Source organism: Artibeus jamaicensis, unplaced genomic scaffold (genome assembly GCF_021234435.1).
Source record: "Artibeus jamaicensis isolate MK-2021 breed Jamaican fruit bat unplaced genomic scaffold, CSHL_Jam_final scaffold_474, whole genome shotgun sequence".
In the NCBI taxonomy this organism is placed as follows: Eukaryota; Metazoa; Chordata; class Mammalia; order Chiroptera; family Phyllostomidae; genus Artibeus; species Artibeus jamaicensis.
In genome coordinates this window covers 44788888-44809828 of record NW_026522046.1, presented here as the reverse complement: position 1 = coordinate 44809828, position 20941 = coordinate 44788888, and the positions used below count along the sequence as shown (strand labels likewise).

At 52.1% G+C, this 20941-nt stretch overlaps 1 protein-coding gene across 4 annotated transcripts in view; it reads right to left on the bottom strand.

Annotated features, from left to right (window-relative positions):
* The window catches only part of ERG (ETS transcription factor ERG), a 215103-nt gene that overhangs the window by 39008 nt on the left and 155154 nt on the right, over nt 1–20941 (bottom strand). For all 4 annotated transcript variants that reach the window (XM_053657708.1, XM_053657707.1, XM_053657710.1 and 1 more), the window contains 2 exons: nt 13034–13251; nt 121–272 (listed from right to left, as the gene is read on the bottom strand). In XM_053657708.1, the coding sequence (XP_053513683.1) occupies nt 121–272; nt 13034–13251 (370 nt within the window). The remainder of the gene's footprint in view (nt 1–120; nt 273–13033; nt 13252–20941) is intronic.

Sequence of the window (20941 nt, the reverse complement as noted above, 5' to 3'; positions counted from 1 at the left end):
ACCACACGTGGACCCACTCCTGCTGGCTCCCATGTGCAATCACTGCCCTAGACCACAGAGGGTGACAGAAGCCACAGGCAGGAAGAGACCATCCTGTGACACCTTACACGGGCATCTGACCTGCTGGGACGATGACTCTGCGCTCGTTCGTGGTCATGTTGGGGGGTGGCATGTGCTTCTCCTCCATGTAGCTGCCGTAGTTCATCCCCACCGAGTCCGGGCTGCCCACCATCTTCCCGCCTTTGGCCACGCTGCATTCATCAGGGGAGTTTCTGGTGGAGGAAAAGATACATTCCCCTATTACTGTGGCAACTGAAAAACACGCTACCCTGGTCTTGCTGTGATTCAGACAGGCAAGGAAGGCAAGGCGGAGGAGCCAGAGGGAGGAAGGAGGAGAGGGAAGCAAGAGGAGGCAAATGCAGTGCCCGTTAGGGACTGAATGTGTCCCCGCAGAGTCCGTATGTGGAAGTCCTCATCCCCGATGTGATTGCATTTGGAGGTGGGGCTCTTTGGAGATAAGTTTAGATGAAGGTGGGAGGGTGAGGCCAACATACTGGATTCGTGTGCCCTTATAAGAGGGGAAGAGACCAGAGGGCTCTCTCCAGCCGCCCTGTGAGGACACAGTGAGAACCAGTCCCCTGCAACCCGAGGAGAGGGCGCTTGCCAGACACCACCCCAACCAGCACCTTGACCTTGGACTCCAGTCTCCAGAACTGTGAGGAATAAATGCCTGCTGTGTGAGCCCCTTGGTCTGTGGTGTTTTGTTATTGGCCACCTGAGCTGACTGTGACAGGGGCCAGGCCCGGTCCCAGCACAGAGCAGGCACGTGGGGCAGGAAGCTGCCACCTGGCTTCTATTTCCTCAGCCAGCTCCTCCTGAAGCTGTCATGTCAAAACTCCATCTGTGACAACTGATGGGAAACACGTGCAGAAAACGGCGAACTGCTGTTTGTTCTCACTGCGTGACAGTCAACAGGCCACGCACGCAGATGCTGGGAGGCGACCCCGGGCGTTCTCGACCAGGCTTATCCTGAGATGAGGTTCCTCTTTTTCAAAACCTCAGGGCGAAATCCCCGTGTGGAATTTCACATCCCGATTTCAAGCCCGTCTTTCATCTGGGGACTTGGAGGCTCACGAGGTCCCAAGCTCGGGTGCCAGCAGGCGGGCGGGGGGGTGCCAGGCTGGGTGTGCACGGCACGGCCCAGTGTGTGTGTAGGAAGGGCTTGGCCGCTGGGTCCCCGGGGGACAGTTCACAGGGCTGCTATTAACAAGGCAGCCACAGCCATTAGGAGAGGGACAAACCTGCCTTTCTGCAAAAAGAAAAAAGGGAATACTTTTTTTTGAAAAAAGTTTTGGAGATTGGAGAGTTATAGGACATGGTAAAATCCTGTCTAATAAGAAAACTCCCAACAGAAAGTCCGGTTTACTGAGGAAACGGAAAAATACGTCAAAACCTTCTTCGATGGTTAACCCAGGGTGACTGTGGCAGAGGGGCCTTGACCCTGGTTACACCTTCTAAGGTGGATTCCTAGATGGTGCCTCTCGAACTCTACCCGACACACGACTCTTCATTTTCCAGGGAACCACAGGTCTCTGCTGGATTTTAAATTCCCATCCCGAAGTCGAAGGCCGGGGGGGTGGGTCTCCTCCACACTTTGTTAGTGGGAGCTCTGCAGCCTCCTTGCAGAATCATGGAATAATTAGCCCTGGCATGGACTTGACCTTCAAGCCTGAGAAGGTCACAGCCATCTAGGGCAGCAGGGCACTCTATGGGTGGCACAGGGCTAAGGTACGATGAAGGTCACTCCAGACCCGAAGGCCATGGCAGGGGTATGGGCAGGAAGGGGGGACCGGGGCTGCACAGCTCCCCAGGGAATCGGTTCGGCACCCAGGAACTTTAAAATCACAGGTCTGTCCTCAGCATCAGTTGCTCAAGTGTCCGGGGCTGCGGGCTGAGTACAGGTGAGAAGCTGTTAGCATCTGTGGTCAGAGGTTACAGTCGGGGCCGCCCAGGACGCAGGCCTGACCGTGGGCCTGGAAACACACCACCCTGCTCCATGGTGTGCTCACAGCTGTGCTAACATGACGGAAATTCAAAAATAATGACCGTCTGAGTTCCCATGGTGCAGACCCTCCACTTTCCAGCGCCGCCTACACAGGCACTATTTCCTCTTGATGCGATTTTTCCTGGCTTCAAACATTTATCTCTCCAAGACCCATCCTAGCATCAAAACACCAAGTGTCTTCGCTTGAACCTTAGTTTCCCGGCCCTTCGGAAAATTCCATCAGTTGAGTGGAGTGTGTGTTTTGGTCTGTTTGTCTCGAGGAGAGAAGTTACCAGGGCAGAGAGTAAAAGGGATCTGGTTCTTTAGGAAAAAGACTAGATGCAGCCGGTGATGAGTGTAACTCAAGCAACGGCCCTCAGGTCCAGGGTGAGCCCTGCTCCGAGTCACTCGCTCACGCCTCCACTGAGGCCGTTTTTATGGAGTGCCCGCTGTGCCCCAGGCAGCCTCCGTTCTTTCCTCTCCAGCAGGACAGTGAACTACCGGAAACACGAAAGGTCAGAGAGATGTAGAGAACGGATTCCCAGAAGTAGGGGAATCTGGGAACTGTGGACCCTTCAGACCATTTCTTGCATTTTCTTCATTTGCAATGGCTTAATTTCCGTAGCTGCAGCCACGTACAGTAGACATGGGTCACCAGTTTTCCTGTGCCGTTACAGCCAGACCCCCATCGAACCCAGGCAGAGGACGGGCTGTTAATCTCACTGCCCAGAGCTTTCCAAAGCTGCGTGTCAGTAAGTGTTTGGAGCAGAGCAGTTTGGGGGGAGCTCCTTTGTTTTCGTGTTATAACCACAAGACCTAATTCAGCTCATCGAACTTCCTCATCCCCGTTTCCATCCCAACATCAGACCATCGGACCTGAATCTCACAAGTTGCACCTTCAGGACGATAAAAAAATAATCTTTTTTCCATTGCATTTTCTTTTAGCTTCTGAGGAAGACAAAATGGAACTGTGCCGTTGACCATTTGAAAAAGTTTTTAGAATAAATCTAAGGGAACTCCAGCCCAGGGGCAGGGAGAGGGCTGCCCACTGGTCCGCATGCTGGACTCCAGGTCGGTAGTCAACAAATACCGGACCAAGGGGCCTGAAGTGTTCCATTCTCACTTTCCAGTCATTTCCCCTTGTTTTCACCTTTGCAAATCTCAACAGCAAAAGAGGGCATCTTTGTGTGGGTCCTGTTCTGGGAGCTTATCAGTCACTGGTGCCCAAGAGCCTGGTGGGGCAGGTGGGAGACAAAACCAGAATGTGCATAAAGAAAACCTAAGGAACAGAGGCAATTCCTGGAGCAGAAAAATTTTCAGGGCCGTCTATTAGGCACTGCTTTAAGAAAACGAAACCCTAACATGATTCAGGGAGCTGGAAGTATGAATTTAAAAGTTTCACCATAAATGCCCGCTCCGCTCTTCGCCCAGGAGTGGTGAGAAGAGATCAGACTGCGGAGTCTGTTGCTGGGGGTGCTGCGCTGAGCCATCACCGCGCACGCTGAGACGTGCCACGTCACCAGGGAACTTTCTGCAGACGGCGTGGGGCTCCCCTATACGAAGCCCTGCCTCGTGGGGACAATTGAGTGCTCTCTTCTCCTCCAGTGCAAGGATTTGGATAGTCAGCGCATTGCCTTTGAAATGCACATACATGGTCTAGGGCATGCCTTTGAATATTGTATTCTCAGTGTTCCTATAGGTGCTTCCTAGCCATTTCTGTGGAAATCCTAAAGCAATTCATCAGATGCTTGCTAAATGGATAGTCATTTGGCAAATATGAAACGCCCTGTCTTACTGCTTAGGACATGGAGTTCTTTTTGCCAATAAGCATGTTCCAGATCTTTCTCTCAGATCCTCTTAAAAGCATACAAAAGTCATTATACAAATCAAACCACAGTGAGCTATCGCCTCACACCTGTCGGGGCGGCCGTCCCGACCAAACAAATGACGACAAGTGCGGGCCAGGAGGTGGAGGAGGCGGAGGAGGCGGAGGAGGCGGAGAAGCTGAAGCCCTCGCGGCACCGTTGGAGGGAGTGCGAAACGGTCCAGCTGTAACAAATACAGTCTGAGAGGCCCGTGAAAAGTTTTTAAAAATGAATAACCATGGGACCCAGTGGTCCCACTTACACATACTTATCTCAAACCGAAATCGGGGCCTCTAAGAGAAATCAGTGCTCCTCTGTTCATTGCAGGACCATTCACAAGGGCCGAGGTGTGGAGGCACCCTGCAGGTCCGCTGATGGGTGAATGGGCCAGGGAAATGGGGCGTGCAGGTACAAAGAATGCAGTCCTACCTCAAAAGAAGGGAGTTCTCCAACATAGGACGACATGGGTTAACCCCGAGGATAGTGTGCTGAGTGAAATAAGCCAGCCACAGAAAGACACATATTATGTGATTCCATTTATAAGAGCTGCCTAAGTCAAATTCAGAGAATTGAGCTGTGAAACGGTGGTTGTGAGGGAGGCTGGGCACAAAGCAAGGTGCTCCCAGGACACAGCTCTCGGCTGCATCAGCAACGGACCACGAGAGACAGCGTGTCCCCAGCCAGCCCCCCATACGGGCTGTTGCTTACTTTTGAAAGGAACTGGCCAATCAGAGAGAGGTGGGCAGGAACAGAAAAAAAATAAACAAATTAATGATTTAAAAAATGAAAAGATCTTAAGAGATGGAACACCATACAGTCCAGCATCCACAGTTTTCTGATTTCTATGTTTCAATGTCAAATTTGCCTCTGAGAGCACCGTGTACTGGGAGAAGACACAGAGGCACAGACCTCGTTGGGTTGCTCTTGTCTTGTGACTTCTGTCTCGATCGGACTCGTGCCAGGGGTGGCTCCCAGCTCTCTTCATGGATTAACGCTATAATCAATGTGTGGCTAAAGCATTTAAAATGCTGTCCCGCACATGATCAAGGCTATGGGTCAGCTGTTGCTATTCTTTTCACCAACACAACTCCATGAGGTCAATACCTGTAGCAGGGACGTTACAGGGGAAGGAAGCACAGAGAAGGTGATACAGGTTGGGCCCGAGGTCCCTGGGGTCCTGACTCCAAATACTTGACAGCCACACTCTAGGATCCCAAGTGGGGGGTCCCCTTCACAGACATACAACGTAAAGCTGACACAAAACTGACCCTCAGTAGACTGGGTGCAGTCGGCACAGTGGGGTGCTCTCAGTGAATGACCTGGGAGTGGCCCTGAGGACTGTCGCGGGGAAGGTGCCGGTGTGAACTCAATCAGGCATCCGTGTGCAGGCGAAGGCAGAGCCTCCTGGGCGGCGCCCCGTGATCTGGATGTACAGAGGAATTCTGATGTCTGGTCACCTCAGTGTGCAGTTGGACGTCACATGCTGCTCCGCAAAACTCCTTCGAGGGGCTCGGCGAGGTGCATGCTCTGCACACCCGATGGCCCAACGTTCGTGAGTGTTACGAGGGAACGGGGGAAGTGCCCGTGCTGAGAGGGCAGAGCAGCAACAAATCTGACTTAGATCGTGGGTCTGAGAAGGGACAGAGCTGAGGACCAGGACAGAGGCTGGCCCATCGGCGGAAGTGGCCAACCCAATTCTGTAAGATTAGGTGGGCCCCAGGCTAACACAAAAGCTTCCTTTACTTGTACTCATATATAATACCTCTTCTCTTTAAAAAAAAAAAATTTGTTTTTAGAGAGAGGGGAAGGGAGGGAGAAAGAGAATCGTCAACATCTGGTTGCCTCTCGCACGCCCCCTACTGGGAACCTGGCCTGCAACCCAGGCATGTGCCTGGACTGGGAACTGAACCAGCAACCCTTTGGTTCGCAGGCCAGCGCTCAATCCACTGAGCCACACCAGCCAGGGCACCTTTTTTTTTCCTTGAAAAAAGAGTAATGTGCCTATAAAAATGTACTGGGAAATTAAAGCTTTCATTTTTGAAAAGGAAAATAAACTTGGCATCTAACACTGGCTTTTCCCACATCAGAGTCTGCTCAGAGCAGCAGAGCAGATTCCACTACGGAAAAGACCCACGGGGACAAGGCACAGACGTGGGTGCGGCTTGACAGGGACGGAGCCTTGGCCCTGCGCTGTCATCTGGGCCGAATGTGAATGGCCCTCATTTATCCAAGAATGTCATGGAAGGCAGCCCCACGCAACGGCCCCAAGCCCACTAGCCACATTAAATCTGTGTGTGATACACCTCCCAGTTGTTACACCTCCCAGATAGCACAGGCTCTCTGGCCTTCCAGAAAGTCCCAGGTGAGTTGACATCAAATTTAGGAAATCCATGTGACTCCTTCTGGTACACAGAGGCACACCCGGGAATCCTCTAGAAAAGCTACCCTTCCTTCGAGACCCATCCTCCTTCCTGAAGTCCTCTCACACTTGGAGACAGGGGCCTTGGTCTCCAGCACATGCTGGTGGGGGAGTTCCGGGTTGTAGGTCCACAGCGACCTTCCCCAAACACAACCCCGCAATGGCCACGTGCAACCCAGCTCTTTCTGCTCCCGAAGTGCCTTTGGGTAAATCCTCATTCCCTAGGATGCTCCCCGGCCGTCTGGACGGCCCTGGACCATCTCAATTAATTTCTCATTTAACAAATAATTACAGAGTTAGTCTCTATGCCGGGCACTGTCCGAGGTGCTGGGGACACTGGAGTGTCCCTATTGTTCTAGCACCTGTGGTTGTGTGGCTGAGGCCCCTCCCCCCAACTCCCTATATTCTGCCCCTCCCCGAATGCCCCAATCCATAGTCCATGTCTTTCCCATCCCTCCCCCATGACTCTGTCATGGGCAGATGAGCTCCCACGGACTCCCACGCGGCGTCCAGCCCCTCGCTGTTTAGTTGAATGTCACTGTCTTCGAGAATGTCCATTCGTTTATCAGGTGACTTCAGGGGGTGAAGTGACAGGGAAGCAATACAAAGGTTTTCTTTGGCCCCTCGACCTGAAGAGCCCCAGGGGGTCAGTTCCACCGCTGGCGGGCCCCCCAGGGGGCCGGCCCACAGAACCCAGCACCAAACATTCCCTCCACACATGGTTTTCTTCCTGAGAATACCGAAAGCACATACTTACTCCTAATCAACTGAACAAACTCCCAATCAAGTTTTATAGCGTGAACCAAGGGAAGCCACCACAAAAGGTATTTTTCAGCAGAGACAAGGAGGGGACTGTCTGCAGCGCTCTGGGGTAACTGGCGGGTCTGTTTGATTTCTGAGTCAGAGGTGATGGAAAGGCTGCCTCAGGCCCCGAGGCCCAGCAGTGGGCGGAGCTCGGCAGTGATTCACGGAGAACTCCCGGCTTAGACCAAAACTGTAGGCGTCTGTCCTCACAACTCAGCGTGACTTTTGCCCTTACTGAACATGATCCCTGACACCTGGACTTGCCGGCTCTCCCCACCAGCCCCGCCCCCCCCCCCACGTCCTCCAAAGCAGCTGAAGACTAAATTAATTAAAAAGTCGCCACCAACGTACCCACAGTGAGCTCTTTGTCCCTGAGAGGGATTGGAAGTTTCCCTGGGAAAGTCTCATTACTTAAGCGCATATTTATAAAGTCCTCTTTGCAGCAGAAAATGGGTATTAGCAAGCCCATTGGTCGTGTTCACCTTGAATGCATCCTTTTGGGTTTCATCATCTGGAAATAAAATGTTCTATAGGTTGAGGTCTCTGCAAACAGTTACACGACATCTTTTCTACCCCGTGAGGGTTTTTGTTCTGTTTTGTTTTTGTTCTTTTCTTTTCTTTATTTTTTATTCTGGCTTGAAAAACTTTCATTTCTCAGGTAGGGAAGACTTAAGCCCAATAAGCTATTTCAGGTGCTTCAGGTTTTTATTTTCATTAGAGGCTATGTAACTTCTGGTTAACCAAAATGATTTGCCCTTTGAGACAAAAAAATGCCAAAGCCGTCCCCCACTGCCCGCCCTCAATGACTGCAGCGACCCTGCGGAGTTCGCTGGCGCCCTTGTGAAGCACTCGGCCCCTGGGCTCTCTTCTCTTACCAAATGAGGCCTGTCGTTTCACATCTGAAGAGACAGCAAAGATGGACAGATGGATGGACAGACGGATGGAGCGTCTCTGCCTTCCCACTGCCCTTTTCCCTGGCAAGGGCTCTCTCCACCCACGGTTCAGCTCTGCAGCCCCGAGAGCTAGCATCTGTAGAGACACAGGCCCCTAACAAGTGGGACATGCTAACTCCCTGACCTCACCGTCCCGGTTTGGAAAAACCACCAGCGTGCCAGTCTCTGGCCTGCACCCCCCCACGGCTTGGACGGCGGCCAAGCTTAACTAGGAAACTGTTCATGCTGGTCTGCTTCACAACCCTGAGGCAGAGAGGAGCAAACACGGTCAGAGCTGTGCATTTCACTGTCCTGAGTGATACGTGGAGTCGTATGGAAAATGTGAGAAAAGTACAGGTGAAGTCCACTCTCGGCGAGTCAGAGTAGGAAGGCGCAGAGGGACACTGGTCGGGGCTGCACATACAATGAGAGAACCTGTAGGAAAAGGCCTTTGGCCGAGACCCTCTTCTCCAGATGGTGGTTGGGCAAAGCCTCTTCCCCCACACACAGCGCCTGAGAGGGCATGGGAGTGGCCGTCGTCCTGACGCGGAGGGTTTCTGTCTTTATTTTCAGCCCCACGAGTGTTTACTGGGCCACCGGGGCACTCAGACTGCTGGTCTCCGCTTCACACTTGCTGCTTTCAAGGGGCGGCTTTGTCTACAGACACCGCATGAGGACAATGGAAGATGAGAGCAGGCCATTGGCCCGCTGCAGTGAAACAGCACACGCTTTCAGAGCTACACCTTCACGTGTGTAACACACACACACTCCACGTGTTTAGTGGAATTTAGCGTTTGCATTTAGTGCCTCTCGGAAGATAGAACGCAGAGCTTATCCGTCACCTGGAGAAACTCGCTGCCATCCCGGACGGCACAGAGAAGGTGCCAGCTTTAGGCAGAGCCCTGAGGGAGGGAGGAGGGGCACAGGCCTGTGGTCAAATGGCCTACGACAGGTGCACTTGAGCAAAGGAACCAGAACTTTTGAAAACTCAATGGTCTTCATCCGGAAAATGGGGACAGTCACAATGCTGTCCCGTAGATTTAAGGAGGAAATGGGATGATACGTTGTATCTAAGAAATCACGAGGTGCTGCAGAAATGACGGTTAAGATTGCCCCTCACGATTCTCTTTCCTGCCCAGCTGGTGGGAATCATACCTCCCTGCAGCCGTGACTGGGCCCTCTGTCCTTAACTGATTAAGCTGTGTCACAGAATCTTTTCCACCTTTGCTGGACCGTGAGCTTCTCTTAACCTGTCCTCATGGCAGCCGGCCCCGAACACGGTGCAGAGGAGACACCAGACGCGAGCCGGTCTGGCACAGGCTTTCTCACCTCGGACGCCACTGACACTTGGAGCCAGGTCATGTCTTGCTGGGGGGATGCTGTCCGGTGTTTAGGATGTTGAGCATCATCCCTGGCCTACACCCACTAGATGCCAGGAATGTCCCCCTCCCCCAAGGTGTGACAACAAAAATGTCTGCAGATGTTGCCAAATGTGCCCTGGAAGCACGGTCACTGCGGCTGAGAACCACTGACGTGATGAATTCAGACCCTCGGAACCCAGGCGAGGAGGCAGGAGCCCCTCCCATGCACTTGGTGGTTGTCAGTGCCTGTCCCCACGTCTGAGCCACACCCAGAAGGGCCTGGGCTCCAGTCTCAGAAAGATCCCCAGTTGCAGCGTGTCCACACCTCAATGGCAGCATGTCCCCCAGACCTGGGGCTCATCCTCGCCTCCTTCTTCCTCATTCCACAGATCCAACCCATCAGCAAGCCACACAATTCTAACTTTAAACCACGTATCCACAGTGGCCCCAGCTGGGTAGCTCAGTAGGTTAGAGCATTGTCCTGATGTGCCAAGGTTGCAGGTTCAATCCCCGGTCCGGGCCCATGAAGAGTCAATGAGTGCATCATTAAGTGGAGAACAAATCAGCGTCTGCTTCTCCCTCTGGTCCCCTCTCCCCACCCTCCGCCTTCCCGCAGTCCTCACTATCCCTTACCAGGCAGGAGCCCAGGAGACCCTGCTAGATCTGAGTAGCATCATGTGTCCCCAGGGCTCTCCTAGCTCACTCAGACTGCAGGTCACACCCCCTCGGTGGGTGGCCCCACCATCTCGCTGCTGCAGAGTTTTTTGAGTGCTCCTTACCTCCTGGCTCCTTCAGTCCGATGCTGGGGTTTGGAGAGCAGACTCGGCCTTGGCACCCAGCTTTCGATACTCTGCAAGGTCACAGCCTGAAGGACCCCACTGAGCCACTGATCTCATGTGCGACCCCCTCTCCTATTCCCATCCCGCCAGGCTGAGTCCCTCCTGTCACAGGAGCCCGGCCACCACAGGGGATGCTGCTCTGAGGTCTGAAGGAACGGCCTCACCCACCGCCGACCCAGCACAGAGGCCAAGAACACCAGGCACGGTCAGGTTCTTGTGCCCACTGGGCTAGGCCATTGTGCCCAGAGAGTTCATCTGTTGCTAACTGAGGTGATGCTGTTAACCACACCCATGTTCAGTAAAGGGGACTGGCCTCACTGTGGGTGAGCCTTGTCTCATCAGGGGACAGTCTAAGCAGCCGGTCTGACACTTCCCTGAGGAACTGCACGTGCCGGGGTTTCCAGCCTGCTGCCACGCCCTCCAGCAGGCCCCTGGGCCCGGTGCAGGGCTGCCTGAACCCCTGTCTTAATCCCTGTGCCGACCCCTCAGGCTGGGAGAGTGGCCCCACAGGGCAGGGGGGCAGCAGGCTCCTGAAGGCAAGCACAGGCCCCCATCAAAGGCAACAGTATTTGCACTTGGCTTGCGAGACAAGGGGCTCCTACTCCTCCTCCTTGTAACTCAGGAACGGAGCAGTGGGAAGAAGAGAGAATTTTGTTTCTGCAGCCCTGTCCTCCCCTCCTCGCCGCGTCTCCCTTCTGAGGCTTGCTAAGTCCAGGCCAGCATTCCTGGGGCCGGCCCCAGACCCGACTCTGGAAGTGACGGCAGGGTGCGCTCACTCTGCCAGCCAGCGGGGGAGCTGCGCAGCACCCTCAGCCAAGGTGTGACCCTCTGCCCCCGCTCCGCACACACATACCACATACACACACACACACACACTACACCCCTCCCCCACACACCACACACACACACACCACACACTGGTCTATTTTCTGCAGGTAGGAACTAGCATTTGAAGGAGAAAGCTCTGGAAATGCAGCTTGCTGTTGTGCTCCCACCATGACTCTCCTGGCATGCATGGCATCAGGGGTGCCACCAAGAACAGATCCCCTCCTCCCCAAAAACAGACACAAAAACAAAACCAGATGGCATGCCCGACCGCAGGGCCAGCTCCGCCACACCCCGCCTCCACGCACTCAGGGGCCTCCTTCACGACACCGACACGGTCACACCCCGCTCTTCTCAGCCTCCGACACACAGAGCGGGGCAAACGCAGGTTCGCAGTTGTTTGGGTGGAAAAACAACACAAAAACTAACCAATAAGGATAATAATAATACAAGAATAAACTGCTCCCACACTCACACCCGTGACCTCCTGCTGCCCACACCGCACATCTGCTCGATGGCTGGCGGAAACACTGCCAGATGGACCGGTCGACCTGCACGACAGCTACACACAACAAACAGGTAAGTGCCTGCAACCCCAGTACCCGGACCCTCGGATGGCATTTTCTACCAGGGGCCTTTCAGAAGTCTGGGAATTGCTCTCTTGACGGGGAACGACGTGGGCCTGCCTTGGCTCGAGTTTCACGTGGGGTACCACCCACGCCATGGGAACGTTCAATGTCAGGGTGACGTCCCTGGTTTCAAGGGGACACCAGAGGCAGTGCATGAGCCGACTTCTCAGAGCCCGGGAGAGTCACGGCACCTCCCGCCTCCCCCTTTGCCATGTCCACTGTCACTGCGGATGTTCCCTCTAAGGCGCTGTGACTTGGCACCACCTTCATCGATGACGCACTGGAAGTTGACGCAGTGGCTTCTGCCACTTATAAAACTATACTTAGCATTAAATACATGCCCCAAAGCCCACTACGGCTGTCCCAGAGGGGAAGAGGCTCTGGGTTTGAATCCAGATTCAGAGTCCCTTTCAGTGGCGATCTTGAGTTAGCCAGAGAAAGCCTGAGCCTCAGTTTCTTCATCCATCAAATGGGGACAAGCGCCCCTCACTGGGCTGCTTGGAAGAGGAACGGGACATTGTGAATAAAAGAGCTTTGCCCACAGGGAAGCACCAGAAAGCGCGGACTGTTCTTACGACTCCAGTGTGCAACATTTTTAAAAATCACCCTTTCTCTGTCCTGTGGTTTTTATATTCTTCTTCCTGAATATATATAGGGTATGATATCATAATTAAAACCAACTTTACTCTTCAAAACTACATCTGATGAAATGCTTTCGAGAGCCGAGGATCGTTCTGCACTTGGTAAGACATCCTCCCTGACAGCACAGAGAAGTTCATGATCATGGGCGATAGAAGAGCTCGGCTTTAATTGTAACAAAGATGAGCAGAAGCAGGAAGCATTAAGAGGAGAGGACGGAGGAGGGAAGGGGGTGGGGGACTCGGGGGAGGACACATGGCTGAGGAGACCCATCTGCCACGGCACATGGCTCGGACTCATGGGACGCTGCCTGGCCACTAGCTGACACTCTCCCTCCATAAAAACATAACACGGCATTATTTTCCAGACAATAAAACCTCGGAGATGAACTCTGCCACGTGTGTTCATGCTGCCCACCCCCATGGAGCCCTCGTGCCTGGAAAATTGAATTGAACACCACATCTTCAAAGTGAGTTCTCCGTAAATACACTACCGGTTTTACCGCCTCTGTCCTCGACACAAACCTGTGGGAGAATGCAATTTCTCAGCACTGGCCAGTGCGACCGCTCAGCGGCCTTGCTTCTGAAAAGATGTTTGGAGGAGCGCCCCTGACTTCCACTTGGCCTTGATGAGGGGGCAGGGAACCCAGGAGGACAAGAGTCAGCGGTCGCCTTACCTCGAGCCGTTCACCTGGTTAGGGTTACATTCCATCTTGATGGTGACCCTGGCCGGGGGCTGAGACAGCCAGTCCTGCTGGGGGACGCGCGGGCTCATCTTGGACGTCTGTCCATAGTCGCCGGAGGAGGACGCGGTCATGTCCGTCTTCGCCAGGTGCGGCGTCCCGTAGGCGCACTCAAACAAGGACTGGTCCTCGCTCACCACGGACAACGCCTCCTGAATGTGCAGAGAAACACAGAGTCAGGACAGGCTGGAGGACAGGCTCGGCTCAGAGAGTCACAGTCATGTCTCACTGGGACCACCTCTGAGCTAGTGTCAGGGGCTACCTTTCGGGAGAGAAAAAAGTAGCTGGTTTCCTTCCTTCCAGACCCTAGAAGCGGGCACTGGCCAGTCTGGGAAAACTTGTACGCCGGCATCCACACGGCCCAGGATCGAGTGCAGCAATGCAGAGGACACCCACTTTAATCTCAACTCAAGGAAGTTGAATTTCAAAGATCTTAGAAGACACCCAACTGCATGTGTCATTGTTTGACAAATGCAATCTATAATTCGAGCAGACAGCATACAGGATGGCCGTGAAGATTAAAAAAAGAAAAGTGACGGCTCACACCTAAGCATCTGGCAAAATTGCCACATTCCCAGGAGAATTTAAGGAAGAGGCACTGGAAGGAGGGGGAGGGGAAACAGAGCCCCAGAGGACAAGCCCACAAAGATATGAATTTTTCCACTTCGAAGTTATTAGCTGCAGTGGGCTTGCAGGAGGTGCTTCCATGATGGCGAACATCTGGATGATAAATGAACCAAAAAAGAAAAAAAAAAAGCTGTGAATTATCCAGATGCCTTCAAGTACCAGGATGTTCAAACTATCTGGATCCCCAGTGAGCTCTTTTCTATTTCCTTCCTCCCTAATTGACACCTCTGCCCTTCTGCAGGATTTGGTGAGAAGAAATAGAAATTTGTTGGTGCTGGCTCATTTTCTCATGGTTTTAAGTCAAACAGGTGGCTAGCCTGTGGCTGGGGGGTCAGTCTACCTGCCGCCAATTCAGCAAAGGGAAATCCAACTCGGAGAGTCCACCCACGCTGATGATATACCGTGCGGCACCCACACAGAATGACCGGGAGATGATCCAGTGTCTGGTTCCATCACACACACGAAGGTCTGTGTGGCAGCTCATTGTAATTTCAGCCTGTTGGCCAACTCAGTACTGCCCTCAGTTGGGGAGGTACAAATGGTGGTTGGGTCCCGCCTTCTTTAAAAGTGGGAACTTTGGAGCCAGGACGGAGGAGGGAGCAGGGACTGTGGAGACTGTCTTGTCCAAACGTCCCATCCCCAAATGAGGAAATCTGAGTTCTAAGACCCAGCCCTTGATGCGGACTCTCTAAGGTCAACAGGGCACCAGCGACGTTGCCTTGTGCTGGGTCATCAGCATCTCCTGCCCCATAGCCCACGGCGCCCTTCTGCCATTTCCCAGTTTGGGATGTGTGTTTATATCACACACCTTTCTTATTCTCTGAGTTGCTGTTAAAATGACTAAGGATGCTCCCTGTTAGTAACGGAGCCTTACGAAGCAGCCTTGCTAAGATAGAAACCTCCCTCTCTGCCCAGAAATCTCGGCATCTGTATGGAGCACCTGCAGTTTCACAAACCCAGCCCGGCATGTGCTCTGCCACCCTGCACCTCACCTACTCAAGGACCGACCTCGTTCATAGCTTTCGACGTTCATGGGCTTCATGCTGTGAACCAGTGGGTAGGGAAAATGACAAAAGGCAAGTTCAATGCTGTGGGTCTCACACTGATGGCCAGGTGCCTGCGTGTAACCACCACCCACCACCTACCTCCTTCAAATCCCCTTGAATCACAGCCCTGTGGTAATTTGGGAAAGGGTGAGCTAAGGGTTTAAACAGTAACACAAAATGTATAGAAGGACAACTTGTGCCCGCCAGAGAGCCAGAATCAGGTCCAAGAAAGACAAAAAAAAAAAATGAAGGCACGTCAGACACACTGCAGCATCGAAGACACCAACAGACAGACAGCAACAGAACGAGGCAGCGACCCAGCTTGGGGCGCAGAAATGGGCAGGTCGATGTCGAGGACCCTGGGCAGCAAGTCTCTCTCTTCTGGCCACGAATGCAGTGAATGAAGTTGAGGAATCTGAACTCACCGACATGGGTTTCAAAGTCAAATTGGCACCATGGAGCTGGGTAGTTGTGTTAAGTAATCAAGACGAAAGTGATAGCTTCTTAAATAATTTTTGCAAAACAGACTCCCTCCCCATAGCAGCACTCAGAGAACAGTTTACACACTAAGAACAGGAATGAGGCCGGAGCTGCCCCTTCTCCCACCCGGCCCTGCAGACTCCACCAGGGCTCGGAGCGAAGAAACATACCAGGTAACCTTGGCATTCTCTCAGTGGTGAGGAGACACATGAACAGATGTGCGATTTATATCAGAAAGTAGCAGACACAGGTTAGATATAAGAAACAGGTCTATTTCAAAATCACAAACAAAACCATGGCTTTCACAACAATGAATAACAATGTCACAATATTAGTATGACCCCCCCCACCCCAGGGAGAAATTAGGAAGTTCTTGCAAACACATCTAATGACCAAATAAATGTAGCGTGAGATTTTGAAAATGGACCGAAATATTAGAACTCAGACCCGGCTACAGTGTGTGCTCAGAGGGGGCGGAGTCCACTCTCACATCTGGCAAAGCATTATTTCAGCATATGGCTTTTGAAAGAAAGAAATCAAAGTTAATTGAGATCGATTTAGAAAAAAACATTTATGAAAGCAAGAGATAAGGGAGACACACATTCTTCCTTTGCATCCTCAAGTTCTCCTCAGAGTCAGTATTGCATAAAAATGAGAATGGCGATAAGACTCAGGATATCAAAAGCTGCTTTTGCTCACTGCAGGAGAAATGGTCGAAAAAAAAACACCCCGTAGCTTCAGGACAAACATTTCAAAAGGAATGAACCCCAGTCCACACGCTGGAAAGATGGGGCAGTTAGAGAGCTGCCCCAAAGTGGTTCTCACGAAGCCAAGACGGCCCAACACTTGGATTCAAGTCCAGGTCAGGAAAGGAAACGAAGGAATGAACAAAAGCACACATATGCATGCACGCACACACGTGTCCACATGCTGGTGTGTCACATTTTGACAGTGGGGAGCAGAGAAGAGCTGCAGGGGCATTTTCAGAGACCCCCACCGACAGGGGCGACCCCTACCGACAACAGACGCTGCGCCCCAGCCTCATCTCTCTGTTCGCCCAGTCGACTTTGCTCTGCTACACGCGGGCTCTGCCGTCCCTTCGCGTCCAGTCTGAATGGCAAAGGCTGATGCAGAGGAGTCTCCCGCCCAGCAGCCCTGGGACTTCAAAGCTGGGACAGGCCCTGGCTCTGCAGGATTAAAACCAGAACGAACGGTGCTCTGAAGACAGGCTCGTAACCAGGAACACATGAGTCCCTCAACCCCGGTTCTGGGAGGGGCTGTCCCGGGGCCTTGATGGCCACGCTGCCCCGGTCCCCCTGCCGGCCGCTGGCTTCCCTCCTCTCCTGCGCCATCTCACCTACCTGCCTGCCCACCCGCCACAGGTGTCGCCTTCGAGAACGTGTATGGGATATTCTCCCAGAGCGCGCGGCCGGCCGCAGGACGTGGGGACTGCTGTGGTTGCTTTATAACAGAGGATTCAGAAAAGTCAAAACCTGGCAGGAATGCGGCATAATAACTTAATATGCCTGCCTCTGTGTTACTATAAAAAGACCTGAACTTTAGATTGGTGTGTACGAGTGCGTGGGGGCGTTTTTCGGCAGCTCCAGGAAAGTTGGGATATTCTGATGTGGCAAGTGGCAGAGGACCAACGCCATTTTTTACGAACTTAGGAGAAACACATAAATTCTAAGCAAATTGCCCCCAAACAAAAGGGCCCGCTGTGTTGGTACACGGTGTTTACAATTTCATTTGAACATGGAATACACACAACATGTGAAAGCCATTCCTCTGGATTGCCGTCACGGGTAACAGTTGACCGCCGGTTCCAGAAAGCGAACAGGACTCAGCCACACTGCACTTAATACTGTAGGACCAAAATATGCTTTTATTTTTAAATGACTAGATTGGGGTCTGACCAAGGATCCAAAATGCATAGATTAAAAACTAAAAAAACAAAACAAAACAAAACAAAAAAAAACAGCAGAACGTCAAATGCACTACCATTTCCAGCTGAAGGCCTGGATGCCTTTCCGTGACAAATGGGCATTTTGAGAGGCTCCTTTAATTCAAGTGAAAGAATTTGAAAGTAAGGGTCTGGGCTCCCATTTGCTTCTAACATGTGCCCGATGGCTCATAAAAACACTAATATTAATCCACAGAATGCAGCCTACTTAAATTTTCATGACAAGCCGGGTGTGGCCAGGTGTTGAAAGTGAGCGCGTCTGAAAGAATGATGGAGCGTGTGAAGCACACAGAGGGGAGCGGTCCCTGAACGCCTTTCAAAAACTCAGAAGATGGCCAGACCCAGCTGAGCGGGGCGCTGGGTTTCCCAGTCGCTCCCCAGTCTCCTCAGGCCTACGTGCCTCAGATGCTTACGAAAAACAGATGGGAAAACGGAGTGCGACAAGCATGCTAAGTTTGCGGTCACACTTCCAAAAACAATCCTTTTCGGGGTCCTTGATGTCACAGCGCAGTGTCCACTTTGGGACGCCAGCGTCATCTTCCGCCACCAGCCCACTCTCCTTAGAGTCCTCGCCTCCTTACACCCCAGTGCGAATCTCTTCCTGCACTTCCCCTTGCACACGCCCGGGCAGACTATGGAACGTCACACAGCTCCCTGATCTGCACGCAGATCTTTTAGCCGTGTTCTGTTGGCTCATAAATGGTGGACCCATCGAGTAATAAACCGGGTTACCTCAGTAAGCACTTGGCACGCAATAATTTTTCAATGTCTGCTTCACTGACCCCATTTCTCACGTGTGCAGAGCCTGAAACCTGGGTGCATCTTACAGCCAGTGGCGTGTCTCAGTTCAGCCACAGCTCTTCTTCCTCTTTCCTGGCAGGTAAATGCTCATTCGTTTTATAACCAATGGCATCTCACATTTTATGAACAACTACAGTCATTCAGTCCTAACAACAGCCCTGTGAGGTCGGTGGTCATTCCTACCCCGGATGAGGAAGCAAGTCGGTTAGCAGCGAAGGGGAGGCAGAAGCAGGGTTTGTGTCTCTGAGCGGGTCACTCCCCGAGCCCTGTGTCCACACTGTCCAGGTTTACGAGAAGAAAGAAGAGGCCAGGCTAACGGAGGTTGCAGGAAGAGTGAGTCTCCACCCTGTCTCTCGATGGCTGTGGGAAGAACAGGTAAGAAATGGAACCACCTAGAAAGGTAGAAAGGTTGGAAGTGGGAAGAGGTGTGAGAAGGTAAGGGGATAAAGGCCCAGATTCCCAGGGTTTCGGATGAGGTTGAAGGAACAGCAGAGGAAAGGGAAAGTCCTCTGGGGACCAGCAGGGAACCTGCTGAGTACGACCCGCTCTCCTATAAGCCTAAAAGCATTACGGCAATGGGTCCCAGATACAACTCATTATTTCTCACTTCATGGTTGAAGTCAGCAAACCTGTTCTTTTCTTTGGTTAATCAGATCATTCAGACCAAAATCGATAGCCTGGTACTGGGATACATTCACTGCTAGTGATGCCTGACTTCCCTTAGCAGATACCACACAGAAAAGGTAGGGCAGGTGGGATCACCATTTATAAACAGGCTACAGCCGCTGCCACTTGGCGGCCTGAAGTGGACATCTGCAGGCTGGATGACACAGGAAGCCATCTAGGAGGCTGCCTCAAGCCCAGGTGCGTGCAGCTCCTCTTCAAGACAGAGTGCATGCCGGAGATGCTTCTGGAAGGTCTACCCCTAACCGCATTTGGAGGAGAGAGAAACAATGCAAACACAACAAACAACGCACCCAGGGAAGCCCTCCCCTCTGTCACCGTTTGCCCAATACCCGCAGGCCAATCAACCCCTCGGGAGTTTTATTCTAAACAATCAGGTATAGCCGACATCTCACGTGACGAGACCCTTTGTCTGACCGGCCTGTCTTCTAACTGTAACACCAAAAAGCCAAACACTACACGTTGCAGATGCCTTGTCGAACTGGATGCGAATCATTTCGCCCCTTATTGACGTTATTTTCTTTTCTTCGGTGGAAGAGACATTAAAACCATATATTACACACAGCATCTAGCTTTGTGCTCACGTTTTTCTCATTTAACACGCTGCTATTTTCGTCCTTCAAAAATATAAAAAATCTTGGATTAACCTCAAAGGAAAAATGTACATAGGCAAATGAAGCCTGTCTAAAGAGCGGATTTCTCCAATGTGGTATCACTTCAGCATCAAAAAGGTTTACAACTCTTCCGCAGCCGAGCGCTAGGGGAACGAGACCAGGACTGGTGGGAAGGTGTGTGCATGCATAACATGCACACCCATGCACACACACGTATATATACACATGCATATACACACGCATATATACACACACATGCACATATATATACATGCACATGTACCTACCTATCTATCCATCCTTATTATCTTTATTGACCCAGCACCAGAGAGGACCTTCCCATAGGTGTGTCTCTCAGTGTATCCCCTAGGGCGTATGTTGCCTAAATGATGCTGAGAACCTGAATTCTTCCCTTTTCACCCTTACTTGTTCCTTCCCTTCTCATCCAAGAAGGTGCCTCCCCTCCCCTTCAGAAGAGAATGAGCTGGACACAGTCCCCTAGTACCTCTGAGCCCAGGTGCCCTGCTCTGACCTCCCCAGGTCTCTGCTGGGCTCTGGGCAGGCGTGGCCACCCCTGGAGTTTTCTTTCGCACGTACCTCTCCCCCACCCCGCCTTTATCCAAATAGAAGCATTTTCAGGGCAGGATCCTTTGCGTACGTGTTCCTAGCATCCAAATAGAGTATTCACTTCACACAGGTGTTGATATTCACATTAACCATGAATTAAGTCAAGGGGGCTATGCGCTTGGGAGACCCGCGGGGTGTACAGCCAGTGACCGGGATCAGCAGCTCCTTGCCGCTGGCTTGGTGTCTGCAGTCACAGCACCGTGGAGCACGGTCCTGCAGGCCACACCTGGGACTGGGGACTCTGTGTAACTAGGGGACACACAGAAAAGAAGTGAGGCTTATGTTCCGCACAATGCAAACCAGGCTCAAGTGAGCTCCGAGGAATTAGAAGCCCAACCAACCTAATTTTCAAACAACCCTGGTTTACTTTCTCAACACTATGCAGGATGCTCTTTTGAACATTTGAAAGGAGAACGAGAGGGGACTATGAAGCATAGTCCCTGGCATTCAAGGGTCCAAGGTTTCAGATACACAAGAAGAAAATGTCCCAGAGCCCTAAGCTCACCTAGTGCTGCAGGGAACAATACTGTATCGTGAACCCAAAAACTGGCTAAGAGGTTAAATCGTATGCTAAGTGCTCTTATCACAAACACAAAGTAAATAAAGAGAGAGGAAGTAAACTCTCAGAGGATGTGTTTGTGGCATTGATTGTGGTGGTGGTGTCGTGGGTGAAGACTTATCTCTAAACTCCTTGAGTTGTATGCATTCAATATGCACAGAGGCTTAAAAGCAACCAGAACATTGTGTAAGTGATGTTAATAGTGTCTTTGTTCCCCCGCAAAGAACACACTCTCTTCTTTCCCACGGGCTTCTTTCCACCCGTAGTGATAAAGGGAACCCACGGACATGCGCAGAAATAACCAGTTTGTAGGTTCGAAGCTGAGTGAGTGCAAAGGGTGAGCCGCCACGTCCGTGGGTCCCTCTGCACCCTCCCGGGCTTCTGTGGGGCTGGCCATCCACACTTCCTCTTGTTTTCCCAGTCACATTCATCACGTAACAC